Below are 15,569 nucleotides of genomic sequence, written 5' to 3' on the forward strand. Positions count from 1 at the left end.
TAAAATTTGAGCTGCATCACATTTCTACATATACATATTTAGTGGGGCTATTTCTTGGTGGTCTTCCTTAAAGCTGCCAAATTTCCAAGCCGTATAGTGCCTCCTTCGGCCATCGGAAAGCCATCCAACTTTAAGCCTGCCAAACCACAATCCTTCTCTGTAGCAAATTCAGCAACCACTGTATGTAAATCTGGTCTTTCCTCATACTTAGTGATCTTTCCAATCTCCTCAATTTTATGCTTGATATCACTCATAGCGGTAGATTGCACATTCAGTAAAACAACAGTTCTCGACTGATTAAATCTGATCTGCTTGAGTTTCCGTCCATGTGTTCTAGTATGAACTTTTCCAGCATCTGCTAATACTACGTGTATTTTCCTTCCAAATAATTCATAATTGTCCAACTCCTGAACCGCCTTTTCGGCAGATTCCGGTAGCACGTATGTAACATAAGCGAAGCCATCGTTGTTTCTTCCCTGGATGGCTCTGTTTTCTTTTTAATGGGATTTTGGCAGCTTCTATATCACCCACTTTTGATAATAGGCTTTTCAAAGCGTCGGAATCAACATTAAAATCGAGTTGCGTGATGTACACTTCACGTTTTTCCTCTAATGCCCGGGTTAGTCCACTTGCATGTGGTGCTGAGTTCATTCTCTTGGCAGAATTTACAGCGCTAACTTTATTACTATCACTAAAAGCCCGCTTCTTTACCCCTGGAATGTCATCCATCGGGTACTTTTTATCCTCATCAATATACATTGTCTTAAAGATCATCCATTTGGATCTCAGCTGAGCATACTCCGGTCTGCCATAAAAGCTAGCATGGCATTTCTCAAATAGTTTAGTGATACTATCTCTAGCCTCAGCATCGATGAAATCTAGAGAAGCCACGCAGATATCGAGGCTGAACAACCAGTCATCAGCAATCAGAGAAGCAGGACCACGATCAAGATGGAGGAATGAGTGTATTGTGTCTAAAAGTTGGTGTGAAAGCTTAAATCTCAAAAATGTGCATATGCAAGTCCGTTGCACATCCGTTAATGATAGATCCGAGGCCCATGTGAAAACCTGTTTTACAACATAAGAAATTTCAGGAGTTTGTGTGATTGAAGATGCAACCCTGTTTACCCGCCATAGTATTCCCTCGAGTACTCTTTGTGTTCCTTCATCTGAAGGATGCATGCACTCTAGTTCTGCCCTAAATTCGTATAACTTCTGAATCTCGGACGAGTACTTTTTCACAACCAACTGTAAGGCCCACGATGAGTTGGGAAATCTAGTAGTTAAGGACCTTATTGTTTCCGGACTCGCGTTCCGCTTAGTACAGTATCTATTCCAAGACTCGAATGACATATTCAACAAGCCAAGATCGCACAAACGGCACATTCTTTCAAAAATGTTATCGGCAAATCCGTAAGATGTGGAATCAACATTTTCCATGCAGTACAGCATGTATTTGATCCAGTAAGACTCATCGCTTTTGTTTCTTGCAAGATGTATTTCGTACATCATCATTGAATCGGATATTCTGGATGTCTTAGAATGCATCGAAGCAACTTTTGACATCGCAGCCATATAATTATTATCTGAGCTGTACGCACTTAGACATTCCACACATTGTTGATAGAGATCTTTAATTGCAATAGATGGAATCGCAAGCCTCCACATCCATATCGAACTTGCCTGTGATAGGTTCATATTCTGATTCTTCACTACCTGCTCATAATATATTTGCCAGACTTTGTATCCATCGGCAAAATCAAACATTGTATCCTCAGCAGCACCTTTAACTAATGCATTGATATCATCTCTGTATTCTGAAAGCAGTTCATGCGGTATATCTGATGGCTTTGACAAGATGTCAAGCCACTCCGAAGTTGTCCGATGCTTCATGAGAAGTGTATTTGATAATTTAAGACAGCAATTCTAAAATCATGAAATGTTGAAAGTATGCTAGTGGCATATGGAGGTAGTTCGGAATTAATGTTGGATGTACGGAAATGGATCGGAACGGAGTATTCTCGCGTTATCAAAAAAAAATAAAAATAAAAATAAAGTAGGCACTGATCTAAAAGCACTAGACATTATTTTCCAGCATAAACATGATACACTTCGATCACAGTATTGCACATTTCAAATATTTCAAGTATAGTGACACGTGTCTGAAACTCGAGAGCATATTCACATTATGGGAAACAACGTGTCTAGTGGGAGGAAAGCACCGAAGATTACGTCACAGGATAAGGCAATTCTCCAATTGAAAATACAGAGAGATAAGTTGAGGAAGACAAGCATCAAGGTGCAAACGGTGATCAAAAGAGAAAATGAAATAGCCCGGCAATGTGTTCGAAAAGGAGACAAGAGGAGGGCCCTTTTGGCGCTTAAGAAGAGGAAATACCAGGAGAATTTGTTGGATACAGTTGGGAAGCAGTCGGATTCACTAGAGACTCTTATCAATACGATAGAGTTCAAACTCATAGAGAAGGATGTGGTGTATGGATTACAGGAGGGAAATAAGGTGTTGAAGCAGCTCAACACAGAGCTCTCGGTTGACAAAGTGGATAAGATCATGGATGAAACTGCAGAGGGTGTTAGTTATCAGGAGGAATTGAGTGAACGACTTGGAGAGTTGATGCCGAGGGCATTGGATGCCGAGGTGGATGAGGAGCTAGAAAGAATGGAGAGAGAGGAAGCGGAGAAGACGGAAGAGGGCAGTAAGAACGAGGCGGCAAAGCTTGGAGAGCTTCCTGCTGCACCATCTGGAGAATTGATAGATGGAGGGAGGAAAGAGGAGAAAGAGAGGAGGGAGAAGGGAGAGAAGCCACAGGCAGTGCCTGCATAGACTGAAGTTGCTTACCTACACATTCAAGTAATAATCTAACCCACAGACTGTAAGCAGTAATATAACTGCTTATCATAGACTTCAAGCAATAATGCTACTTATCTATAGATATAACGCATATATACAGATTCCACACAATAAACCGAAGCTGCTTATCAACAGATTTTAGTCAACAATCTAACTCCTACCTACATATTCCAAGCAATAAACTAAAAGCTGCACTTAAAGAAACAATCCAACTACTTATCCATACACCCTAAGTGATAAGCTAACTGCCTATCTACGGATTCTGGACAATAATCTGAAATTGCTCACCTACACATTCAAGCAATACTACTTATCCTCACACTTCAAGCAATAATACTACTTATCTAGTGGTTGCAAGCTGTACCTGAAGTAAGCTGAAATCAACAATCTGAACAAACTAAGCTACGCTATCTACACCACATACACTCCAAGAAGCACTTGATTCTATTTGCACGAAAGCAGCCGTAAAGCCACGTCCACTAGCTATGTACAGGAGCGGTGTTAGGCGTTAAAGCAGGTAGAACAGAGATCACGAAGCAGAGGTGTCCTCACATAGGAATGGGCTCGTCCTCGTCAAGCCAGTCAAGGAAGTAAGGCGTGAAGTAGGAGATAATGAGCCTGGCACCGGCCCTGAGGAATCCGTAGTGTGCCTCAAAGGCAATTGTCTTCAAATCAACGACATTCTTCTCGGCGGCAGCCCAGAGCATCGCGTACTCGCCACTCACGTGATACGCACACACCGGGTAGTCTGCACACAAGTTGGAGGCATCCCGGACAACGTCCAAGTAGAAAGTGGAAGGTTTGACGATTATGGCATCTGTTCCCTCGCTCATGTCTCTCTTCATGGCTCTTCTTGCCAAGCCTGCACCGCCGGAAGGAAGCTGGTAGCACTTCCGGTCCCCGTGGGAGGGAGAGGAGCCGGCGGCATCCCGGAATGGGCCGTACAAGTTGCCGCTAAACTTGGCAGCGTACGACATCACGAAAACCTTGTGTGCCAAACCTGCATCCACCAAACCCTCCTTGATGGCTTTGACCCGGCCATCCATCATGTCTGAAGGAGCTACACAGTGCGCTCCCGCCTTGGCATAGTTGACAGCAACAGCGGCAATACGGCGAATGGACATCTCATTGTTGATGGTACCGTCCTCGTATAGGATTCCACAATGTCCGTGCGAGGTGTACTCGCACAAGCACACGTCACACATCACGAAGAGGTCCGGGAAGTGCTTTCTGAGGGCCTTCACCGCCTGGATCACGGGTCCGCTCGGGTCGTCTGCAGGGGTGCCCTCAGCATCTTTCTTGGTGTCCAACAAAACACCAAAGATGATAACTGCACGGAGACCTTTCTTAACAAGGCCTGCCACGTATGGAATCAGCTTGTTGACGCCATACCTGTTGATGTGGGGCAAGGATGGGATTGGAACCTCCTCGTCCGGCCGGTCCGACACGAACAACGGATAAATAAACATGTTTTTCGAGAGTTGTCTCTCGTGCTGCCATGTTCTGGTTAGCGGAGTGTTGTATCCTCCTTGGAGAATCGATGGGATGTTCGTTGCCCTTGCTGGGAGGTATTCTGCAGTGTGAGGCATGCTGGGAGTTTACTCTGGTTGTGAATAAATAGATCTGCGTATATACACGAGTGCCAAAGCTGCGAATATGCGAATGAAGAGTATATGGAGTGTTGGCAGAAGCTAAATGTAGACTGAACAAAAAGCGAGTGAAGACAACGCAAAAACTGGCGAAATGACTTCAAAACGGATCCAAAATGGATGGCAAATACTGCACTGCTTGGTCTGGGGTCGCCGATTTCGATATTTTTGTTTCTCCATTCATATTTATACGCTGCCCAATGTATATGTGTCTACCCCTATCGCTGTTTATCCATTCACCAAATTGCTGGTGCGAAATTTTTCTTCTCCCGTTTTCTCCAACGCTTGAAATATTTCCCAGATCTTGCCTGGCTCCCCCATTGTTGATTTTTACACGCGATAAAAATTTTATTTCCGCCCCCAGCTGCCATTGTTTGGTCGTATTCTTTACCTGCCAACGGCATGACCGCCTCTCCAGCCAAATCATGCCGTTTGGCCGCCATTCGGCTGTTCAAAATGCATAAAATGTACTTTTCAGGGCTGTCCTAAGTAAGGCATTTAGTCTGTGACACTTCTGAAAAGTGCAGTCTTGCAATTTCCAAACATGCTTCCTCTCTTGCCATTTTCCTTGATTGCCGCCATATGGGTGGTACCGGTAAAATACTAAGAATAAGTCAAATAAATTTATTTGAATTTGAAATTTTCACACCGCACAACGTTTCACGCCAAATCGGGAAATCCAGGAACTGAACAATTACTAATTTCTGCACGTCCCTACTTCCAACATTTCAACACTCTGCTTCCGAAGTTTGACGGCATGTAATCTACTTTCAAAAGCTTTATTTCGTTTGATTTGATAAAGGACATCAATATTAAGGTAATCAATAATAGGATAAGATTAAGGTAAGATTAAGGTAATATCAATATCAAGCTAATATCGATCGACTACACCACTACTACCAACATTCATTAAAACACTTTACAAATTCTCTGGTATCTACTTTATTATATCTATCACTGCAAATCCCACAAATCATCCCCTCCTTTTCGTTATCATCCCTTGAGGTTTCTCCTCTGTATATTATGCCTGGCATTAACAGCTTTTCCACCCTTTCCAACATCTCTATTAAAGCTCAGATACGGAATCCAGCCGCTTTCAATCCGGCTGCAATCAATATCACCTTCCCTGTACATTGCTTCCGGGAATATTTCCTGAACCGGATACTTGAGTCCTCCTTTCACAAACACCAACTTTTCATCTTGCTCTGTCACCAACTCCGAAATATGCGATAGGTCGATCGGCGTGTATATGTTAACCGATTTGGACCGACGGTCTATCGAATGAATAAGCGCCAATCCATGGTATTTCATATCTGCCCCTTCAAGGAGTTGGGAGCACTCAACGGCTATATTAGGCAGTCCCTTTGCCTGTATCAAACGGCCACTTTTTCTCACGCTGTCTGTCAAAGAACTAACGAGATCACTGAAATGGCTTTTTGTCGCTGTGAACATTCCCACAACCTGAAAAACTAGAAAATCATCCACATCCTCTGCATTCACGTTGCTGTTTCCATCGAGAAGCGAGATGAAAGCAAGTGGCTTCTGAGTTCCACATTCCAGTGATGAGTAAGGTATCCTGTATGGTGATTCTGATAGTAGAGGTGTGAAATCATAGTGGTGTGTGTGTATGCTGTAGTGGAAGTACGATAAGATCTTAAAATTTCGTATCTGCGAAGAAGAGTACTTCATGGTGTGAACACTTGAGGGAAGATGGAAGCCTTGAAGACGAATTAAATAGTCATATTGTAGTCCTTCCAAAAGATACTGGTCGTTCTCTGGTCTTTCCGAGTTTGTAAACAATACGAGATGTGTTATATGCATCATTCTGGTTAACTCTTCGAAGATCTGAACTCCAAACCCTTTAATCCAGCCAGGAGTATTCACCAAAACTGGACAATCGGCTGGCAAATTGTCTATGAGTCTCTTCAGTTTCCTAAAGAAGCTTTGAGGTTGTACTTGTGGGCTTGTAAATCCAACAAATTCCTGTATGTCTGGAACTGGCATTTCGCTCTTTTGAGACAGTTCCTTTAATGAATTTATGGATCCAAATGCAGGCTTGCGATGTATTGTCACGGAGATGCATCCGGGGTCCGAAAATTCGGTTTGTCCTGGGTCAATATCTAAAACTGCAACCTGCTGCACACTGATCAAATCCGCTTTTCGCACCATATGATTAAGTAATATTCTTAAAAAAGTCGACTTGCCGGAATTCTTACCGCCTAGAAGTAATATGTTGTGTGGTGTTGGCTTTTTTGAAAGGTGTGCCTCCTGTATCTCTGATGTTAACGCATTCCGATAGTATCTCCAATCCTCGAGTTCCGTCGTCCCGATTTCACCCTCAGAAGACGATTTAATAGGCCGAAACGAGTACGGATTAGAGTGCATGCCATTTTTGACATTAACATCATCTTTCGTGCAGTATATATTCTTCAATTGCGAGTACAGCATTCCAATCTCGTTGCTTCCATCAAACCAGTTCTCTATCTTCACCACTGACATGTACTTAGGAGAGAAAAAGTTTGCAATCCATTTATTCTGGCTGTTCTTTACCAGTTGTGAATTTTGAGCTGATGTTGGTCGGATCACCGGGAGAGAAGAAAGAGAAGATGCCTCCACCTCCAACACATGTTTTTCGTCAGCATGAAAAACGATTGTATTTAACGTTATTGCACCTTTTTGCACGATCAGCTTGAACTTACCTTTTATCATAAGGCAGTCCCCTGCTCTTAATCCAACAACTATATTATTGTTATAGTAATTTATACCTTCTGGATCAACAGTTGAACTAGTAGTCACATCAACATCAACGTATCCTCTCTTTGAGTTTGACAAAAGCGTCTTCGCACCCATCCCAAAATCAATACTGAGCGATTCGGCGCTTGTTTTGAATCTATCATCGCTGTTCTTATCATTATTATCGTCTTGGCTACTATCAGAACTGTTATCAGTACTATCATTTGTGTCGGAATTCTCAGTATCATTTGTATCACTTGATTGGTCTACCATACCATTTATCAATCCAAGTTCAATCGCACTCTTAACCCCGTCCTCATCTTCATCGATTTGCAAGATCTCATCATCATTCGTGTTTTTTTCGCAATTTACTTTTTGGCGCTTAATGTTGATCCTATTATTTGATTGTATCTCATGTATTGAACTCAATGTATCTGTTTCACCACCCGTCACCACATTTTTGGTATGTATCTTTCTTGTAATATCAACACTTATCTTGTCCGTATCATTCTTTCTTGCCCTTTTTAGCCTTGCAAATGCACTCACTGTATCGGATATTTACTCCAAAGTTAGTATGTGAATAAATTACATAAAGTAACAGCTTCAACTTACGCCTTTGAGACATTTCCTGAGGAAAATGGTCAATAATGTGTTAAACACCTGATTTTCCAATCACTTGATATTCTCTGTAGGTTTGAATTGAAGTTTTGCATAGATACAACAAACCGTTAAGTTTTGGTTATAGACAAATTTTCGTTTGTTGCCAGGTCTTTTTGTAAAGATAAATCTCTACACCACAAATACTGTCCTACCATCGTATTTTCGCTATAATCAGGGATTGTACTTCTTTTCGGTATATTTTGTGTGGTAGGAACTAGTAGAGCTATAAAGTAAATGTCCATGTGTACAAATTCTGCAAATCTCTTCTGTTGAAATTTCAATCTTTACTCCTTATATCACATACAAAAATATAAGCGTAATTGCATCTTGTTTACTACTTGATGGATATTGTATATGATGTTTAATCAAAGGTATGAAGACAAGTTCCAAATATGTCAAATGATCATTATTTTTATGTTCGACATGAAAGTGTTATTTCTTAATGTGAATTGATAGTGGAAATTGGCGAAGAAATCGTAAGATGACATCTCTCTTTTTTACTTTAAAAAGTATATAGCATAACATGACTCTAAAGATTCAACCATCCTATAACCTCATTCAATACAAGCTCAAAGGCATCTTTCATGAAACATTGCTAAGCATTAACATTTTGAGTTTCAGATTTAATTCACTTTCTTTTACCACTAATTGAATTCTTATACATAACCAATCTTTCTTACTGCATAAGAGAACAACTTCGAAGGTCAATTGAACTCGATTACATTTTAGATTCTTGTATTCAGCAATGGTTGATCGTTTGCATTAATATCAGCAAATTGCCTTTTGAATGATAAATCCAGATCAAATATTGATAATACTTCTTATGAAAGCATTTATTTTCATGTTCGGAATTTGGTACTTATCTTCATCACATTTGTTAAAATGAATACGATAGGCAGACCTAACTTCCTGCGTCGATTATGGACGATCTCTTCGAAAGCTTCATTAAGCGCCAGAAAAGTTTTTTGTAGCTGGTTTTACCGATGACCAATAGGAAAGCAGCGAAATTTTCACTGGGCTACTAAGCAGTGGGGTGATTTTCACTCAAATCCCAATTCTTACTGGTAACTACAAAACGACGGACTTGCACTTATCAATATTTAGGGTACTGTGAATAACAATTAAGATAAGTTCCTCTTGAAATCTGAAAGTATCTGACTGAAGAAACTAAAAGTACCTGATTGAAGAAAGAAAAAAAGTCTTCCAAAGCTAGATCATGTAACTCCTATTGGAAAGTGCATTACTATCTAATTCGCAAAGTTTGATGAGAAAAATACAAGTAGTTACCTCCGTACAGTAAGTAAGGACTGTGGTATTATTTCTACGAGTTACATTTAAAGTTATCTTTCCAATAATACCGCCCAAATAGACTGAACATTATGCATGCGTTTTAGCTTGCCTATTATTGCGTGAAACAACTTATGATGCTCTGTGGTGTGTTTTTTCGGTAATTTTTTTTTTTTTTCTACTTCCTCCAAACCTTATTTTCTCAACCTAATTTCATGCTTAAATTCTGTCAAGCACATTACTTTTCTCTACTTCGAACCTCTTCCAATTTCACACAACGGTAACGTTCCAAATAGAGTATAAACCAAAGATAGGATATCAAAATGACCGAATACAAACTACAAACACCAGGTTTCGATGCTAGATTCCCCCAACAAAATCAAACCAAGCATTGCTATCAATCATACTTGGATTATCACAAATGCGTTGCTTTGAAAGGTAGTGATTTTGAGCCTTGCAAAGTGTTCTGGCACACTTTCCAGTCTCTATGCCCTCATGATTGGGTGGAGAACTGGGATGATGAAAGAGAAAAGGGAATTTTCCCGGGTGACTTGTCTATTGATCAATTTAAGGATAAGACTGAAGAGAAGAAGGAGTAAAGAAAGCTGCCAATACATATAAACATCCTCATCACTTTCCAAGATGCATCACACACTGTCATTCACACCAGAATTTAATTGTTGCCCATCATTGAACACGTCTTGTTTTTTTGAAATATTGTGTTAGGCATCCGTGGACGGTTGTTATTGACTTTTATTCTTATTTATTCTGCCAGCAGCTAACGCATCCTTAGTTGGCTGGACTCTGGATGATTGAACCACGAAAAAAGTGGAATACCATCGCTTTCCATATTTTTGTTTACTTGTTGTTGGTGCTTATTGCTGAATTGTTGCTTTCTATTCTAACTCCATATCCTTGCTGCGATTAATGGCCAGCTATTTATTATTATATCTTCAATTCACATCTATTTTTTTACTGCTATCATTATCTCGTAACTATACAAACTCTATTCTCTCTGCCGGCTCCACCCTTCTTCAACCAAGCCTGTAAATTTGTCCTTTAATTCGCTTGAAATCTCGGCATCCTGGTTTTCGGGCCTGAGATTCAGGTAAGAGTAGAAAACTGGAATTTTTACATCTTCTTGTATCTTCAAAGCATCAAGTTCTCTTCTAGTGTACCCACCGTTTTCTGTTACCGTTTGATTTCGCCCAGTTTTACTTCCAGTAATCTCTGTTTTGCCTTTGGCCCTCTTTCTTCGCTGCTGCCGAAACTCCGATTCGCTCATCAAGCTATAATCCAAGTAGTTGAACTGATCAAACCTAAACCGAAGATTCTGCACTTCCTTATCTCCAACGACAACTTTTTCCATTCCATCGATTTTAGCATTTCTTCGATTCCGCTCAACCTTATCCATCTTACTCTTCTCAGAGACCTGCACTCCTATCTTTTGCTTCACAATTTCAACTATCGTCACTAGCTTCTGTATTGATTGGCCACTTGCAATTAATAGAATTTCAATCTCTGGTTCTTTCATTCTCTCCTGTAGAAGTTTCAGTATCTTGGACAATCTCTTCTTAATGCTGTCATTCTTGTTGATCACCATCCTGTTCATATTCGATTGTGTGCCCTGACCTGCCTCTGTCAAAAATCTGGTATTCTGACTTTCGCTTTGCGACAATATTTCTCCCCACACTAAGCTTCTAGTCGTTTCTGATTGTGTACCATGTGCATTTTGTTGTGTATCTTTATAATTTGACAATCCAGTGCCCTTTCTTTTTCGTGGATTCTCTGTTGCAACCATTTGTATTTTTTATTCGAGATCTGTGCAATGCTTTGTGATATTTTGTAATCTCTTGCAATGCTTTGTGACACTTCCTATTGCTTTGTAGTAAATTCTGAGTTGATATCGGTGCACCTGAAAAATCATCTCTCATCCAGAAAAATAAGGAGCGCAAATCGACGCGTCGGTTGGGCTTGTGGACGCGTCCAATAACATCCGACAAGGATTTGACATGATTCTTGTTTGCAAGAAACAAGTATGGGGTTCAAATTATAGTAATGAATTGAAATGTGTTAAGTAAAAGTGTCAGTATAGGTTTTTGAGCTAAGTTGAGTAAAAGCATGGGTAAAATCGTTTGAGGTGTTGTTTTATATGTTATATGCCCTTCGTTAACTCATTAGTATATGCAGTATAAGGCATAATTTGGCCTTCATGTCTACCAGTAAGTATATGACACCCGAATTAACCAATCACAGTGTTTGTGCCGCTTCACATGACTACAAAATTGCACGTTCATGCTAAAACTGTTTATTTTTGTCACACCTACCACGCTGAAAAATTCGTAAACACATAAATAGCGACAAGGGCCGATTTTTTACTTCACGTACTATTTATTAAGAAGCACATATACAGTGGCACAAAGCAACACCTACACACAATGGGGGTTCCGTTTCCAGATATTGATCCATACGAAGAACTAGGTGTGGCGAATGATGCCGTCCCGCCTGCAATTAAGAAAGCATACTATAAATTATGCTTGAAGTACCATCCGGATAAGTTGCAAAAAGAGTCTAAGGAAACGCGAGAAAGGCACAGGGAGAAGTTTCAAAGGGTCCAGTTCAGCTATTCGATATTGAAAGATGCGAAAAAAAGAGCACGCTACGATGCCTCAGGCAGTGTTGAGGATAGTTGTGTTTTGGATGATGACTTTGACTGGAAGGATTTTTTTAAGAGATACACGGAGACTAAAGTGACGGAAGAGATGATTGATCAGGATAAAAAGCAGTACCAGAACTCGGCCGAGGAGAGGGATGACGTGTTAAATTCGATGGAGTACTACAAGGGGCAGTTTCTGCGTTTGTTTGAGGCGATTCCGCACTTGGAGTTCAGCAAAAAGGAAGAGGAACGAGTTTTCAAGATAGTTGAAGGGTTGGTAGAGGGAGGAGAATTGGAGGAGTATCCGGCATGGAAGAAATACGTGGGGGACAGAAAGAAGGAGGTGCGCAAAATGCTTCGAAAGTCGAAAAAAGAGGCCAAGGAGGCCGAAAAGCTGTTGGCAGACATCAAAGCCAAAAATAAGAAAAAGGATAATTCACAAGACACACTTTCGGCAATGATCAAAGCGAACCACAAGAAGAGGAAAGATCCGTTCGAACAGCTTGTGGCAAAGTATTCGAAGAATAGCCGAGGCCGGGCATCCGGGAAAAGTGAGTATGATATGGATGATGAGGAATTCGAGCGAATGCAAAAGGAGATGTTGAAGAAGTAGAGGAAAAGCGGTTAGCAGTTTGAAGGAAGAGGTCGAAACACAGAGTTGGAGTGGGGTGCACATTTACTAATATGAACACACAAGCTGCAGTTCGGTAGAGTGTGGCTTATGGTCAAAGTAAATTTGGTCGAAGTAAATTTTGTGTACGTAATGTCAAAGTAGATTTGGACAAAGTAAATTTTGTGTAGGTAACGTCGAAGTCATTTTGGTACAGGCAATGCGTACGTAATATTTAAGTCCGAGAATCCAGGAATGAGGAACCGCGGGATATGTTGTGTGTGTGAATTTTTGAATGCGATAATTTTTTGTGCCTGCGTACTTGTTTACTTAACTTAGGGTAGTTGAGCATTTTCATGGATTTGATGGGTTAGAGACACTTTGTCTGTTACAGATTGTTGTTGATATACAAGCTAAATTTATAGATTTGAGATTTCATTTTTGCTAAGTTGTTTTGTTTTAGTGTCGAAGGAGCCAAGATATAGATTTTTGAAGATACAGTATCTGGTAGAGATTTCTAATACTGCAATTTCTCATAATAGCGGATACTGAATCTTCTAATACAGTGATTTCTGATTGAAACTTCTAACACAGATTCTGACTGAGACTTCTGATACAGTGATTTGTGAATTAATAGTGGAAATCGTTACATTAGGCAGTACAGTGATAGGATATTGATATTTGTTTGTGCATAGACTCTTTTGGTCTGGCATAATTGATAGAGACATAGCATTCAGGATTTAATATATTAACAGAATTTGATTGGTTTTGTTAATATCTAAAGGTGCTTGTTGGAAAAGTTTGCATTACATAATAAAATAAGTGCCTGCTAGCACTAGCATTAGCATTTGATACTTTTAAATTATGACTTTGGAGGAAGAGAAATTTCCCCTTGAGGGGAAAGAGGCGTGTGAAGTTTTTTCTACGGGCGAGCTTGAGTTGATTGGGCGGATGCTGGGAGCGAGTGGAGTAAATGAACCGCAGGGATTAAATGAAGCGCAGGGAGTAAATGCGCAGAGAGTAAATGCGCAGGGAGTAAATACGCAGGGAGCAAATGAAACACAGGATGCGCAGGAAGTGCGCGCATTGCCGAGGTGGCGGCGGCGGAGCCGGGTGCGAGAGAGCCGCATGCCTGCGCCAGCAGGGCAGGAGACTCTGGCGCCCCCGACAAAGCGCCGACTGGTGTCTGGGGAGAAACTTCGGGGCGCGCTTACGCCGCTTGCACCGCTTGCGCCGCCACTCCCGTCTCCCGGCGCGTCGCCCACGCGTATGGAGGAATCTATGGGGCTAGTGGTAGCGTCAGGAGGTGCGCCGGTTGTGGGCGCTGATGGGCGAGCGTGGGAGGCGGTGCGGCAGGCTGCGCAAGTGCTTGCGGCAGTGCCGCCCGGGTCGTTGGCGGCGCGATATGCGCTGTGGCAGCTGGTGCAGCGCGCCGACCGCCCGGCTCTCTCGACGTTGCAGCGTGTGATTAAGAGTGCGCTTCGCAAGGATGTCGTTCAAAGCCTCCCCGCAGAGGTGGCGTACCGCATCTTTGCGGAGTTGGACTTCCGTACGCTGGTGCGCGCATCGGAGGTATGCCGCGCATGGCGCACGACTAGCGAGCAGGACGCGGCACACTTGTGGAAGCGGCTGGTGCTGCGGGACAACTTGGTGCGCGATGAGGCGGAGTATGATGCGGAGCGGAGGTGGCTTGCGGGGCTGCGCCCGGAAAAGGAGTGCGGGTGGGTTGCACGGCAGATCTACCGGCGGCGGCGCATGATCGGGCAGCGGTGGCGCGATCCGGATTTCCACCCCGTGCGCAAGACGCTCCCCTGCCAGGGCCCCAGCGTGATCACATGCCTGCAGTTCGACGATGACAAGATTGCCGCCGGATCGGATGACAACAACATCACAATCTACGACACGCGCACGGGCAAAGTACGCGCAGTGCTTGCGGGTCACACAGGGGGTGTGTGGGCAATGAAATACCGCGGGAACACGCTAGCGTCCGGGTCGACGGACCGCACGGTGCGCATCTGGAACATAGCGCAAGGGGTGTGCACGCATATTTTCCGCGGCCACGTGTCAACCGTGCGCTGCCTGGAGATAATCGAGCCGCGGCGCATTGGCACAGATGACGAGGGCCGCGCCATTGTGTTTCCTGAGACGCCGCTACTCGTGACTGGGTCGCGGGACGCAACGTTGTTTGTTTGGCGGCTGCCGGAGAACGGCGCGCAGGATGCGGTTGCGGGTGCGCCGGTGGATTTGGACGAGCGCGCGAACCCGTACCTGGTGCGCGTACTGCGCGGGCACACGGGGTCGGTACGGGCAGTTGCGGGTGCAGGTAACATCTTGGTTTCCGCAAGCTACGACACGACGGCGCGCGTGTGGGACTTGCGCACGGGCGAGTGCAAGTTTGTGCTTGCCGGCCATGCAGACCGCATCTACAGCTGCGTGTACGATGCGCAGCGCAGCCGCTGCTACACGGGGTCCGTGGACAACACGGTGCGCATGTGGGACGTGCGCACGGGGCGCTGCGCCGCCATCCTGGAGGGCCACCAGATGCTCGTCGGCCTCATCACGCTGTCGCCGCATGCGCTCGTATCTGCAGCCGCAGATTGGACCGTGCGCGTGTGGGACCCAGACTCCGGCGCGCCGCGCCACGTCCTGCGCGGCCACTCCTCCGCAATCACGTGCGTCCAGAACAATGACTACTTCATTGTTTCCGGATCCCAGGGCATGTTGAAGCTATGGGATACCCGCACAGGTCGCTTTATCCGCGATCTCGTCGATGACGTCAGCGGCGCCGTGTGGCAGGTGCGCTTCGACTACCGGCGCTGCGTGGCGGCGGTGCAAAAAACAGACCGCACCTGTCTCGAGATTCTTGACTTCTGCCCGCCGGAGTCCGACCGCTGGGCCAGGGGCGAGTGAGGGAGCGCGGGAGTTGCCGTTTTTGGATGATGGGTTTTGCAATGCGTGAGGAGGGATTATTTGCTGTAGCTTAGGCAGGTGTCTGGTAATGGTGGAATTTAACATAGCTCTGAAATATAATGCAGTCGTATAGATGTTTGAGAAAATTCATAATTGATGATGTAATCTGAGCGGAGGGTGGATGTCTATATTAGA

At 43.5% G+C, this 15,569-nt stretch overlaps 8 protein-coding genes across 8 annotated transcripts; 4 read left to right on the forward strand and 4 right to left on the reverse strand.

The window, feature by feature from the left end:
* Positions 1-47: 47 nt before the first annotated feature.
* On the reverse strand, positions 48-1,893 carry BRETT_001735 (uncharacterized protein; the record flags this gene model as incomplete). Its single annotated transcript, XM_041280278.1, has 2 exons — positions 48-493; positions 528-1,893. 2 exons carry the CDS (start codon positions 1,891-1,893, stop codon positions 48-50), a joined length of 1,812 nt encoding a protein of 603 aa, XP_041135161.1.
* A 295-nt stretch (positions 1,894-2,188) lies between these two features.
* BRETT_001736 (uncharacterized protein) lies at positions 2,189-2,842 on the forward strand (the record flags this gene model as incomplete). The annotated part of the gene is made up of 1 exon (XM_041280279.1): positions 2,189-2,842. The coding sequence occupies one exon, from the start codon at positions 2,189-2,191 to the stop codon at positions 2,840-2,842; it is 654 nt and encodes a 217-aa protein (XP_041135162.1).
* A 575-nt stretch (positions 2,843-3,417) lies between these two features.
* Positions 3,418-4,458, reverse strand: HEM2 (Aminolevulinate dehydratase; the record flags this gene model as incomplete). Its single annotated transcript, XM_041280280.1, has 1 exon — positions 3,418-4,458. One exon carries the CDS (start codon positions 4,456-4,458, stop codon positions 3,418-3,420), a length of 1,041 nt encoding a protein of 346 aa, XP_041135163.1.
* A 296-nt stretch (positions 4,459-4,754) lies between these two features.
* On the reverse strand, positions 4,755-8,066 carry BRETT_001738 (uncharacterized protein; the record flags this gene model as incomplete). The annotated part of the gene is made up of 3 exons (XM_041280281.1): positions 4,755-4,965; positions 5,600-7,780; positions 8,056-8,066. 3 exons carry the CDS (start codon positions 8,064-8,066, stop codon positions 4,755-4,757), a joined length of 2,403 nt encoding a protein of 800 aa, XP_041135164.1.
* A 1,455-nt stretch (positions 8,067-9,521) lies between these two features.
* On the forward strand, positions 9,522-9,797 carry COX12 (Cytochrome c oxidase subunit 6B; the record flags this gene model as incomplete). The annotated part of the gene is made up of 1 exon (XM_041280282.1): positions 9,522-9,797. The coding sequence occupies one exon, from the start codon at positions 9,522-9,524 to the stop codon at positions 9,795-9,797; it is 276 nt and encodes a 91-aa protein (XP_041135165.1).
* A 407-nt stretch (positions 9,798-10,204) lies between these two features.
* Positions 10,205-10,999, reverse strand: BRETT_001740 (uncharacterized protein; the record flags this gene model as incomplete). Its single annotated transcript, XM_041280283.1, has 1 exon — positions 10,205-10,999. The coding sequence occupies one exon, from the start codon at positions 10,997-10,999 to the stop codon at positions 10,205-10,207; it is 795 nt and encodes a 264-aa protein (XP_041135166.1).
* A 637-nt stretch (positions 11,000-11,636) lies between these two features.
* On the forward strand, positions 11,637-12,467 carry BRETT_001741 (uncharacterized protein; the record flags this gene model as incomplete). Its single annotated transcript, XM_041280284.1, has 1 exon — positions 11,637-12,467. The coding sequence occupies one exon, from the start codon at positions 11,637-11,639 to the stop codon at positions 12,465-12,467; it is 831 nt and encodes a 276-aa protein (XP_041135167.1).
* Positions 12,468-13,328: 861 nt separating this feature from the next.
* BRETT_001742 (uncharacterized protein) lies at positions 13,329-15,374 on the forward strand (the record flags this gene model as incomplete). The annotated part of the gene is made up of 1 exon (XM_041280285.1): positions 13,329-15,374. One exon carries the CDS (start codon positions 13,329-13,331, stop codon positions 15,372-15,374), a length of 2,046 nt encoding a protein of 681 aa, XP_041135168.1.
* Positions 15,375-15,569: the final 195 nt, after the last annotated feature.

This window comes from Brettanomyces bruxellensis, chromosome 4 (assembly GCF_011074885.1).
Source record: "Brettanomyces bruxellensis chromosome 4, complete sequence".
NCBI classification, from domain to species: domain Eukaryota; kingdom Fungi; phylum Ascomycota; class Pichiomycetes; order Pichiales; family Pichiaceae; genus Brettanomyces; species Brettanomyces bruxellensis.